Source organism: Rhinoraja longicauda, chromosome 28 (assembly GCF_053455715.1).
Source record: "Rhinoraja longicauda isolate Sanriku21f chromosome 28, sRhiLon1.1, whole genome shotgun sequence".
In the NCBI taxonomy this organism is placed as follows: Eukaryota; Metazoa; Chordata; class Chondrichthyes; order Rajiformes; family Arhynchobatidae; genus Rhinoraja; species Rhinoraja longicauda.
The window spans coordinates 20,506,518-20,519,136 of NC_135980.1; the positions used below are offsets into that span (position 1 = coordinate 20,506,518).

At 38.0% G+C, this 12,619-nt stretch overlaps 1 protein-coding gene across 10 annotated transcripts in view; it reads left to right on the forward strand.

Annotated features, from left to right (window-relative positions):
• LOC144607377 (protein unc-13 homolog A-like) overlaps window positions 1-12,619 on the forward strand; it is a 184,408-nt gene that overhangs the window by 74,272 nt on the left and 97,517 nt on the right. For 6 of the 10 annotated variants that reach the window (XM_078424171.1, XM_078424174.1, XM_078424178.1 and 3 more), the window contains 2 exons: window positions 2,935-2,990; window positions 9,495-9,573. In XM_078424171.1, coding sequence (XP_078280297.1) covers window positions 2,935-2,990; window positions 9,495-9,573 — 135 coding nt within the window. Of the gene's footprint in view, window positions 1-2,934; window positions 2,991-9,494; window positions 9,574-9,735; window positions 9,824-12,619 lie in introns of all 10 variants that reach the window. The other 4 variants (XM_078424170.1, XM_078424173.1, XM_078424175.1 and 1 more) reach the window with 1 other exon arrangement.

Sequence of the window (12,619 nt, forward strand, 5' to 3'; positions counted from 1 at the left end):
AGTATTTAAAATTTTGAGTATGAAATAAAGCTAACCAGACATGTGAAAAACAATAGCAGTAATTTATATAATTAAACATAAAGAGTTACTAAAATGAGCATTAATTCTTTAGAAAGTGCATCAGGAAAATTAACATTGAAAACAACTAAGCAAGTATTTTTCAAAAATACTAAAAATATCTAGAAATTGGGAGTGAGAGAGGGACTTGAAGAAAATTGCAGTTATTGAGGAAGTGGTGCTGAGCAAATTGTTGAATCTGTAGCTTAACAAATCCACGACTCCTGATGTACTTTTTTCGAAGGCCTTAGAAGTATGTGTTGAGATAGTTGATGTATTGGTTTTAATTTTCCAATATTCCTGAGATTTGGGCACTGTGCCATTAGATTGGAGAATAGCAAATGTAACCTGTTTATTCAGAAAGGGAGAGCGGAAAGACAGTAAGCAGAAAAAGCACATGCCGGTTAGCTTAATACCCACTAAGGGAAAATGTTAAAGGATGTTATTGAAATACATTAAAGCAGAGCACTTAGAAAAATTCAAAGTCATTGAGCAAAATGAACCTGCTTTGAAAATAGGAAATCACATTTGACCATTTTATCGGAATTCTTTAAAGGAGCTGTATGTTGCTGACAAAGGGTGAACCGTAAGCTTGATAAGCCGCGATGAGAAATTCTTGCAGGTAGATGGGAATATGGAATTGGGTTGCAATCAAATCAGACATTAAATAACAGAGCAGATTTGAGGAAGTAAATGGCCTATTCCTTTACATGCTACTAATTTTTATATTTGTAATATGGATGACAAGCTCACAAATGGAAAAACAAATTGATTATGGAAACAAAACTAAATTAAATCCATTACAGTTGTAATTTTTTGTAAATGCATTTGTCTTGTGCATGTTTTTTTTTCCATATTAGCTAATTTAAGTTCAGGCACTGTCTGAGCCTCGTAATAAATTGGCTTGTCAGTGCACTCCCACTACTCCCAACCCATGGTATTCCAGAGACTGATTTCTTTCTTAGATGTATGAGAAAATTCTTGTGCAGGGGAAAAATGTTTAGGATATGTTACTTTGAATGCTTCTTTCTGCTTGAAAGATGTCGATGAAAGCTCATTGCTACCCTGTGATTGTGACCATAAATTTTGCACATTCTGCGGAATCCAAAGATGACATGAGCACATGAAACATGAGACAAGCTCTCATAAGTTATTGTGCCAGATTAAAAAAGTGATTTGTTAAAGTCTCTCACTTGTACTTCTCTTCCCAATTCTGTCTTAGACCATAGAAATTCACAGGACACATAAACCCATTATGGTTCCTCCAGGAATCTTATAAAAATCATGAAGGCTTTTGACTCCACTACCTTTTCAGACAGGGAGTTCCAGGGACCTTATGATTGAAGAAATAGCGATAACAACGGAACTGAAGTAGGAGAGTTGGTCAACTTTCTCTTCATTATAAGTAAACTAGTAATAAGTCCTGCAGATCACCACTGCATAGAATCTTCCAGTCACTAAGACATGTTTAGTTTAGAGAAAAGTTGTTTTGGAAAGTTATCTCAGCCAGCCAACATTCTTAAGAGGTTGGCGCCTTACGATGGTACCAACAGTCTGTCTCGTCCTTTTCTTCTTTTGTTGTTTTTGTCTGTTGTTAAACGTATGTTTTAGTGTATCTTTAGTTTTGTATCGTGTGGGGGGGGGGGTGGGGGAAACATTTTTTATCTCTTTCCTCGATGGAGATGCGACTTTTTCTGTATTGTATCTCCGTCCGCACTGCGGCCTAACATCGTGGAGCTGGTGGTCCCTTTGCTGGGGATCGATTTTGGGAGCTCCAACTGTGGGTGCCTGCGGACGTAACATCAAGGAGCTTGCGATCCCTTTGTCAGGGATCAACTTTGGAGCTCCAACCGCGGGAGCCTGCGGACTTAACATCGTGGAGCTTGTGGTCCCTTGGATAGGGATCGACTTCGGGAGCTCCAACCACAGGAACTTCAACCACCCCGATCGCGGGAGCTTCGATCGCCCCAACGCGGAAGCTTCGATCGCCGGCTGCGGGAGCTTCGATCGCCCCGACTGCAGATTGTTCGACTGCCTGACTGCGGGAGAAAAGGAGAGCAGAAGATAATACAGTGTGCTGTGATGGATGTTTATGTTAATTTTTATGTAGTTGTGTGTCTTGTTGCTTTTTTTATATGCCTGTATGGCAAATCAAATTTTTGGTATGTTTTTACACACTTGGCGAATAAATGAATTACAATTACAATTACAATCACAACAAAATTGCAAATTGGTGTGGAGTTTTACAAGGTAGACACAAAATGCTGGAGTAACTCAGTGGGACAAGCAGCATCTCCGGAGAGAAGGAATGAGTGACGTTCGAGTCTCGGCCCGAAACATCACCATTCCTTCTCTCCAGAGATGCTGCTTATCCCGCTGAGTTACTCCAGCATTTTGTGTCTACCTTCGATTTAAGCCAGCATCTGCAATTCTTTCCTACACATTGTGTTTTACAAGAATGAAGAGCAAACTGCTTTTTTGAAGTATTAGCAGATCAGCATAGATCTAACAGAAGGGAAGTACACACTGAGATAATGCTTGACAAATGCACGCTTTCACTTTCTTAACGTTGTTTCTTATGTTGAATTAAGCTACTCTGCATGTTTCATCAAACAAGAATATATAAAAAGTTGCTGTTTTACTTCCAGTAGTATCTTATTACTTTAACTTACAAAAATATAATGTGTTTGTTTCCATAGCATCATTATTCAAGTAAAACTATGTTAAGTGACAAATCAATGTCACTGAAAAAGTGTAATTAAAGAATATTGGTGATATTAAAATCAGCTGCAATACGAATTGTTGAGTTTTGGAGAAACTGTTGTGGAAATAACATCAAGTGCTTAAAATGTCACAATTAATTTGTGTTCTCTACAGGCACAACTTGGGGAAGGGGTTGGTGATCTGCCAAAACCACTTTGGTTTAAAGGAGGGTAAGTACAATGTCATAATGTATGTAGCAAAAACTATATTTTATTGAACACTACACCTCTTGTAAAATACATTTACATTGTATTAAAATGTTTGTGCTGCTCTACACCTTCAAGTTAGCTCAATTTTTAGTTGATTTAATAATGATTTTAGTCAGCTGTTTAAATGTACAGGCTGATTTTCAGATGACAGCATAAAACGGGGCTTGTGGACTAGCCAGAGTTCATAGGAACTTCTAGATTTTAGAAATGATCTTAGTTTTATTTTAATTTACTCGTGGAAATTACGTTTGGGCATGTCATCTACGGAATAGCCAATCAATAATGACTCTTTAACATGGAAAGTTGAAAATGTACCCAATTGTATTACTGCTATGGGGAGTTGCAGATGTTATTGCTTTGAGAACATTTGTAAACCTGCAAAGAAAATTTAAACAATTATTATTAAATGTTATTAATTTTAAATATTAATTCTCTTCCTGGAATGAATCATCAACTGAGTGTTGAGCAGTTTCTAAATTGAGTCTCTGTGATCATTTAATGGAAGGTACTCGTCTAGTACCTAACATGAATAGGAAAACAACCATCTGTATCAGAAGGTTGATTTATACATATTTCCCTATATCTTGTTTAGAAATAATAATTACAATTCACTATTTACCTGAATGTTATTCATCAGTCAAAATGAATAGGGACACCATGGTCTCACTGGCCAAATTTTGATAAAATGATTCAACAGAAACTGATCTGTCAAAAAATACTTGCAATGATTCTCATTCTCCCATTTCCGAGCAGTTCATTGGGTCGATTAGTACAGTTGTCCAGTAACAAAATTGAATGCATCGGCAATGGATACTCTGAACTTTAAACAATGGACCTGATTATCAGATTTATGTATTATCGTTTTCTCCACAGCACAAGAGATTTTTTTTTTCCCAGTAAAGTGCATATTTTCTTTGTGTCAATCTTGTGGGTTGTGTTTTGTTGCTGAATGTGAAAATCAAAAGGGCTAGAAAGGTGGGAGTTTGGCTATAAAAACAAAGGGAAATTGATCTGATAGTTTGAAGTCTTGCAAAGAGCTTTATTTTACCCTTGATAGACATGTATAGTTGTATAAAATCAGGCAGTAGTTTTGCCATTTGTTTCAGATATCATACAATAGCAGCTGAAGTAATAATTTTTGTAGTAAAGTTAATACTGATGTCGACTTTGGAAAAACAGAAAGCAGAAGTCTGCCATGTGTACTCTAGTCTGTTCAGCAAGATCATGGTTGATCTTCCACCTCAACACCATTTTCCTGTCTTATTTCCACACCGTCTAGAACTCTCTTGATCTCAGTTTCGTTTATTGATACAGCAAGGAAACAGGCCCTTCAGCCCACCGATTCCTTGTCGACCGTCAATCACTTGTTCACAAACGTGGAAACAAGCCTGTCGGCCCACCAATTCCATGCTAACCAATGATCCCTGCACACTAACACTATCCTACACACACTAGGGACAATTTATAATTTCACCAAGCCAATTAGCCTAAAAACCTGTACATCTTTGGAGTGTGGGAGGATACAGGAGCTCCCGGAGAAAATCCATGCTGGTCACTGGCAGAACGTACAAACTCTGTACAGACAGCACCCGTAGTCAGGATCGAACCCGGGACTCTGGTGCTGTTAACAGCAACTCTACTGCTGCATCAGCGTGTTGCCCTCTGTGTCACCCCAAAGTTCTATGTTATCCATGTCACCCCAAAGTTCTATGTTATGCCACTTTTTCATCCACTGCACACAAGGGGCAATTTACAGAGGCCAATTAACCTACGAACCCGCAGGTCTTTGGAATGTGGGAGAAAACTGGAGTACATGGTCACAGGGAAAACGTGCAAATTCCACACAGACAGCACTCAAGGTCAGAATCAAACTCAGGTCTCTGGCGCTCTGAGGCGTGGTTCTACCAGATGCGCCACTGCGCTGGCCACATACTTTTGGTGAATGAGCTTCCTTAATGTACTCTAATATAGCTTATTTTGTGACTGTGAAGTGACCCTAGTTTCAGCCAGGATCCTCCCTGTATCCATCTGGTGGACTCTGAAATGTTTACATATTTCACTAAGGTCATCTTTTTTTTTAAATTCTAGGAAATGGGTCAGGCCTATTCGATCTTTGCCTCTCATGATAGACCTGCCTTTCTAGGATCCAATTTAACAAATCTTCATTGCATTCCCTCTATTATTTTTAATGTAAGGAGACCAATATTATACACAGCTCTCCGATGTGGTCTCCCCAAGGGCCTATGTTAGCATTATGTTATCATTATGTTAGCATTGAGAGACTCGGGTACAGGGGCACCCAGATTTCCCAACCTCTCACTATTTAAAATCCAAATACCCAGCATACCTAGTCGTGGATAGCCGAATTGCATTCCATTTGATTTGTTGCTATCCATTTGCTTACTTAGCCTTTCCATATTCCTTGAAGCCTCTGTGTATCCTTATCATTACTAACATTTCCAATTGTATCATCAACAACTGTGGAAATTTTACATCTGATCACGTCAGCCATTTACATTAATACAGATATGAATTTTGGTGCCTCAGCAGCAATCTCTCCCTTCCAACTGAGAAGCCTCCATTTATTCCTGTAAAAGAAAATCCAAAGTTTCTTTTGTTTACATTGAAAATTTTGGTTTCAGATTGAACTACATCACTATTGAATTTAATGCAACCATGTTAATGGTCATTCTATCCTAAGGGCCCCGTTTGAACAGGATGATTAATTAACTCCCATGATTAAGTCCCCCATGATTACAATATTATCCCTGTTGTAATTGGAGCAATTTCCTTATTTATTCCATACCCTCCATCACCGCCACTAAATGGGGTCCTATAAATCACTTACTCCCAATCATTTTCTGACCCAATTGGCTTCCCAGCTTCACCAAAACTGTTTCTGATTTCCACCTGCAGAGCGAAGATTCTTTTGAAGTGTATTGATATCATCCTTCATTTAACCAGATACCCCCATCTCCTTGGCCTTTTGTCTAGACACTCATAAATGTTGATAATTCTGAATAACTTTAATCATGTTCCTATATTGTTGCTTGGATCATACAAGTTTGTGACTATTTGTGGAATTAATTTTCCACCTTGTTGTGGATGCAACATGCATTTAGATAGAACACCTCTTGGTTTGGCCTTTTAATGTTTAGTTAAGGTAGCAAAATCGTGAAGCCCTTAATGACTTGACCCAAACTCATGCCTCCTGATCCAAATTAGGAGGGTTCTTAACATGTATAACATATACTTTCACATGGGGCACTCAGATTTTAAAATAAATACATTGAAGTGTGGTGGTAAATTAGCAAATTATACGTTATGCGCCTTGTACTATCTTTTAAAATGATGATACAGGAAGCAGTAGTCTGGCTTCTGAGGTGAGAGTGGCACAATATACCAGTCCACTCAATATAACCACCAAGACTTGAGATTCAGTCCACGTACAAGCATATCAAAATTTGTGAAGTCATAAGGATGGACTGGACATTTTATCTCAAAAGTATGTGATATAGATTAAAATTTAGAGACCAGTTGATCAGCTGTTAAAAGTTGATAGCTATAAAAGGAAGATTGCTTTCTCCTTTGCAATCTACCTGAGTCTTCTGTTCATGGACAGTGTGAAGTCATTACTTAATTTAATTCTTCAGGGGGGTCAATAGTTCAAGAGAATTCAAGAGTGTTTAATTATCATGTACACCCATAAACAGAACAATTAAATTCTCACATTCAACAGCTTTACAGGCTCATTAACGCAAGTACACAACACATAAATATACAATAATCAATAATACCATAAATTGTCAGTAATACCAGGTAACTAAACCACTGTAGGTAATGAGAAAGATCTATAAACAGTTGTTGTACAAGGGTTTACTGTTGATTAGCATCAGCACAGCCATTGTATTGACCATTGAATTAGTTTGATTTGAGAATGGGTTGAATGTACCTCTTGAGAGATTCTTTGAAAGTCATTTAGGCACATTTGACACTATTATACCAATATGGCTTGTCAAGAGAGGAATTAAAAACAGGTGTATGAGTAACTAACCCAGAGCCTTCTTTACATTGTGAAATTTGGAAGTAGTTGTCACATGGCTAGTGTTCTTCTAATTTTATGGAGCCACTGTAACCACTTTTACTCGGTAGATGACACCTTGGTATTATTAATACAGAAAATGCTGGTCCAGCAGCATCTGTAAAGAACCTAGATAGGTGACGTTTCGGGTTGGGACCCTTCTTCAGATTCACGAGCGTCTCTTGTGGACTGAACATAGTGATCCTTAAAACAATTACCCAATCTGTAATAACAATGAATTGGAGATGCTAGGTTACCAAAGAAAGATACAAAATGCTGGAATAACTTAGCAGGTCAGGCAGCATCTCTGGAGAACATGGATAAGTGATGTTTTGGGTTGTGACCCTTTTTCAGACCAATTGCAGGGGGGTGGGAAAGAAAGCTGGAAGAGAGGAGGGGTAGGACAAAGCATGTCCAGCAATAGGTGAACACAGGCGTGGGTTTTTTTGAAAGACAGATTGTTGGACAAAGGCCAAAGGTGAAAAAAAACGGTGCAAGCCGTAAAGATAATGAGTTGCCAAATTGTGACGCCCGAGGATAGAAAAGTTGTGAATTATGAAGCTGGAGGAGAGATGTAGGTGGAGGGGAGGCAGGGTTCAGGGGAGGGGAGGAAGAGGGGAAAAAAGGGGGAAGAGGTTGGGGGAGAAAGGGTTGGGGGAGAAAGGGAACGGGAAGGGGGGTGTTTGTAGAAGTTAGTTAAAATTAAAATGAATACACCCAATCTGTGTTTGCTTACTCTAATTTGGAGGAAGCTCTGCTTGGTCTGGTAAGCACAAATACAAGATTCAGCAGGTAATCCATTCACGAAGACTGTTTATGTAGACACTGCATGTAACAAAACCTTAGAACATGATTTATAACAACATATATGTGCCCCAAGCCACTGCAGTATTTCCACTGTGTGAAGACACAAACTTTGCACATTTTGTTAATTCATATAATTGATTAAATACTTTGCAAACTGTTAGCTTACATCTTTTTTCTTCCTTCAATCGTAGCTCAACCAACAGTCGTAAATTGCTCAAGGATTTATTTTCCAAAGATTGAGATACCTGACTAGCTATCTCTGGTGCTTCTTTCCATGCCACCCAGCGAAACCTAACATTTCCCTCTAAGTCTTGAATCTAAACCTTGCTCTTGTATCCTCCCTCCAAATTTATCTTCTCAATGAGCCAAATCTCCAGCTTCCACAAAATTCACTTTACAGTTCCCCCCACCCCTTCAAACTTTCGCCCTTTGTTTTCCCAAAATCCAGATTGTGTTTTTGAGTCTCAAATCATATTGTTTTTTCCCCTACTTTCAAGTTTGAGCATTTCCAATCCGGTTCCAGCTCCAACTGAAATGATTCTCATCAATGGGACAAATGATATCCTCTGTAACTGTGACAAATGTAATCTGTCTCTCATCATAATTCTCAACTGACCATCTTTGGACATTATCAACCCCACCTCTCCTCCAATACATCTACCAGTGTTCTTCTGGGTGGAACAGCACATATTTTATTCCCTTCCTGTTTATTAAGTTGTGGTTAGAGAATCAGTTGCAATGGCTTCTTCACTTAAGCATTGTTGTTTTGGCGTCTCTCACAGGAGCAAGGAGAAAATAAGTGATGGCATACTAAGCCCTCCCTTTACACATCCTTGGCTGTTTAAAATGGCAAGGAATGGAAACACGGCACAATGTCTCTTCTCCCCTTATTCATGCTGGAGGTGCTAGGTTAGAATTGGAGTTTAATATTGTCATTCCAGAAAGAATACTTAGTGTGGGTGGATGTTGTGAAGTTTATGCTGAGAAACCAAATTAGAGGCAGATTAAGATAACATGGAAGTAATTGGTAATATGATCAGTGGTTATTTTTAAAATGTTTAATTTACCTATGTAAAATGTTTGGTATGCAAATATGCAGTTTTATTGAAATAAAACCATTGCACTAAAATGCTATGGAATTAAGGAGTCAATGTATGAAAACTTAAGACCACCAAAACCGTCCAGTTACTATTAATTGTTATTTTGTTTAATATAACTTTACACGAGCCTCAAATTCCAATCAGCTGTGGTAAGATGATTCTTTACAAAATGCATAATTCCTGTTGAATGTTATTGACTTTGTTGGAGTTTTCTAAAATGGTGCCTGTCCTTGTAGAAAATAGGAGATTCCAAAGCAATTATTCACAAAAAGCCCTTGAAAAATGTAAAGTGATAACAAGTATTGATGTTTTCATTTTTCTACCTCGGTAAATGACGTGTGCAGCATCGAGAATATTATTTGTATTTTGTGAGATAATATACGGAATTACTGTTGTTCAAGACAATACCAGGGCCTCAAGGAGATCATTGCCCCACTGTGTAATGGTACTTCACGTTGCTATTGCTGTCTTTTCTAGGCCTGGCGGTGGGCTTTACAGTATTGACAGTATGCCAGATCTTCGAAAGAAAAAACCCAAAAATCTTGTTAGTGATTTGGTGAGACATCTCTTTTCTCCCACAGTGACCTGCCACTATGCTCTGAGGCATCTAATGGTTAAGGAATTTTGCTTGTTGCCTTGCTTGCTAGTAATTCTCTCTGATTTTTTTTGTTTACTTTTGGTTTCTTTCTTTTGTCTTTTGTTTCACTTGTAACTGTAGGGGAGCAGCCGTTAAATTTCTGCGTAGCATTGACAGCATGCCTGATATTAAGCCACGGCGTAAATCCCTCCCACTGGTCAGCGACCTGGTGAGAAAATCCTTGACTGCTATATTCAAGGGAGGGCCAAACTATTTCACATGCAACTAGTTTTCTTCAATATTACACAGGCTTCTGGGTTCAGTACTGGGCCGAAAGACTTTGGTTTCTAACATTTTGGCATGGTTTTAATTACCAAATAACATCTGGATATGGCAATCATTTAATCCAGGCCTGTGTGTAAAATCTATGTTCCAATCAGTCTTCCCAAAAGCAATTCCTAAAATAAATAAATGCTGAATTCCATTGATTCCATTTCCAGCTTCTCTCCAAATTGTTTTATGTTCTAGTAGGTGAATGCATTTTGTAGACTTGTATGAAGCTGGCTTGTTATATTTAAAATAATGTAATTGTACAAAATGTCAGTGATCTAATAATCAACAAATACAAGCAGCAAATTAGAAACCAAAGGTCTTAAATATTACTGCCACAGCTTAGCTTCACTTTTATATTTTTTTCTGACTTTTTTTTTTCAAATATATTTTGCCTTTTCTGTTCAATGCTGGCCCTTTCAGACTTCTGTATTGCCTGTTGATTTGTTTATTCGGTCCTCCAGTCTGACCCCTGAAGCCCTAATAGCCTTCTCTTGTAAAGTTGGTGTGAAAGGATTATTCAAGTTTAGATACTTGAATGAGTAGATATTAAGGATTTCTAAACTCTGATCATTATCAGAATAATTTAAAAAATGTTATCTTGCATCTCTGCCAACTGAAGTTTTTTAGGATGTAAAATCTGAAACAGCCAATAATGGATAGTGTTTTTGTTAATGGAGGAAAAAGCGAAAATTAACTCATTGGATTTTGCATATTAAAATTGGAACTTTTAATTCAGGAAGCCAGTTTTAAAAATCCAGTGAACGGTGCAAAATAAAATAATGGAGAATGCCATCTGTTGTTTGAAGATTATAGCCACTAAATTAATCTAAGAACTGCATGTATGTTTAGAACAGGAGGGTACTGAATTTTGTCATAAACAATGGTAGGTGTAATAGTGAAATAATTATAACACTAGGCTGCTTGATTTGTCATGAAAGTTGGCAATGACTTCGATATCCTGGATGGACTAATTAGTATTATAATAGCCTAGAATGGACTACGTAAATTTACATTGAAATATCACGTGAATGTCGACGTAAGCTCTGATAAAACCACCCCAGGGTATGGGCATATTCAAGCTTTAATAGTAGTCTTAGCATCAAGTGGCTTTGCGGTACAACCAAGCTCCAGCTAGCAATCAGAATCCAGGGTTGTTGTTTGACCTTAAACTGGAAGAAAACTGGGTGATTATCACCGGAAGAGGCAATTTTCTTCCTTGAAAATAAAAAAAATTAGCAAATTTTGGAAATCTAAATTAAAAACACAATGCTGGAAATATTCAGCAGGTCAAACTGTATCTGTGGGGGAAAAAAACAGTTAATGTTTCGGGTCAAAGATCCTTTGACAGAACTGGGAACAAGAAGAAGGAAGCTCGTTATTGGTTGGATGTCGATCAGACAACTACCCCTTCCCTACCCATCCTACAGCTTAACAAACTTCTTCTGTCAGTTAGTCTGTGATGGGTCCCGACCCGAAACACCACTTATCCATGTCTTCTAGAGATGTTCCCTGACCTGTTGAGTTACTCCAACACTTTGCATCGTTTTTTGTAAACGAGCATCTGCAGTTTCTTGCGTATTATATCGTCTTCCCAGTTCTGAAGAAGGGTCTTTGACATTAGCTCGGTTTCTTTTTCCACAATGCGGCCTGACCTGCTAAGTATTTCCAACATTTTCAGTTGTGTTTTTTTTTTGTGGCTTCAAATTTAGTCTGAGCCTGCATGCCTGTTTCACACTCCATTTCTTCTTCATGCTGACATTAAACTAGTGGAGTGTGAATGGTTTATCAAGTACAGCAAAGCATAATTACAGTCTCGTCTTGCCTTTGGAACAGCACATGTGCAAAATTAAGTGCATTTCCAAGAGTTATTACTTTTCAAGCTGTGCCAACTAACTATAGTCAAGTCTACTGCGACAAGGTAAATGCTTATGAATAGTGAACTTTATTGTTATTGGTATTGAGTTTTTTTAAGCAGGGGTGTCGTACCTAGTCAGCTGAATATGGAGGCAATAAGTTATCAGGCGGCAGATACTGAGACCCTGCCCCTGGCAGTTCTGATGGTGTTTTGATAGCTCATGTGGTCAAAGGTCTCCCTAGCTCGTGCTAAGTTACATTGATCATCGGAGATCATTAAGAATAGTTGAAATGGATATCATTAAACCTAAAAAAAATCCTTTAAAAATAATAATAGGTATAGATAAAACACTTGAAGAAATTAATCAAACAGATAATAAAACTGAAGAAGAAAAAAATCATTAATCTGTGAATGTAATGCCACATGAAGTCCATGTACTCATGGCATAAAAGTAGGGACCAGTTACAAAATGTATCTAGCCCCTCAGTTTAGCAGGACTAAGATCCTTCACAGATGGTGCAATGGGAGATTAAATGTGCCAGTATGGGAATCCAGTGTCCTCCTATCCTAGTTAGAATGTGCAGCCACAAAATTCAGGAATGTGCTGATCCAAACACTGCAGATAGCTGATAACTCTCCATGAGGTTTAGAAAGTTTTCAGTGTCTAGAAAATTGCACTAAATGAGCAATACGCTGTAATTTCATCACAGGTTCAGTGCTGAAAAAAATTACTATGCATGAAGCCAAAGGTAGTTATGTAGAAGAATAGGGCTTGCGTGCTTAACAAACTAAGGTTTTTCCTTTGCCAGTTCTGCAGTAGCGATGCAACACAAAAAC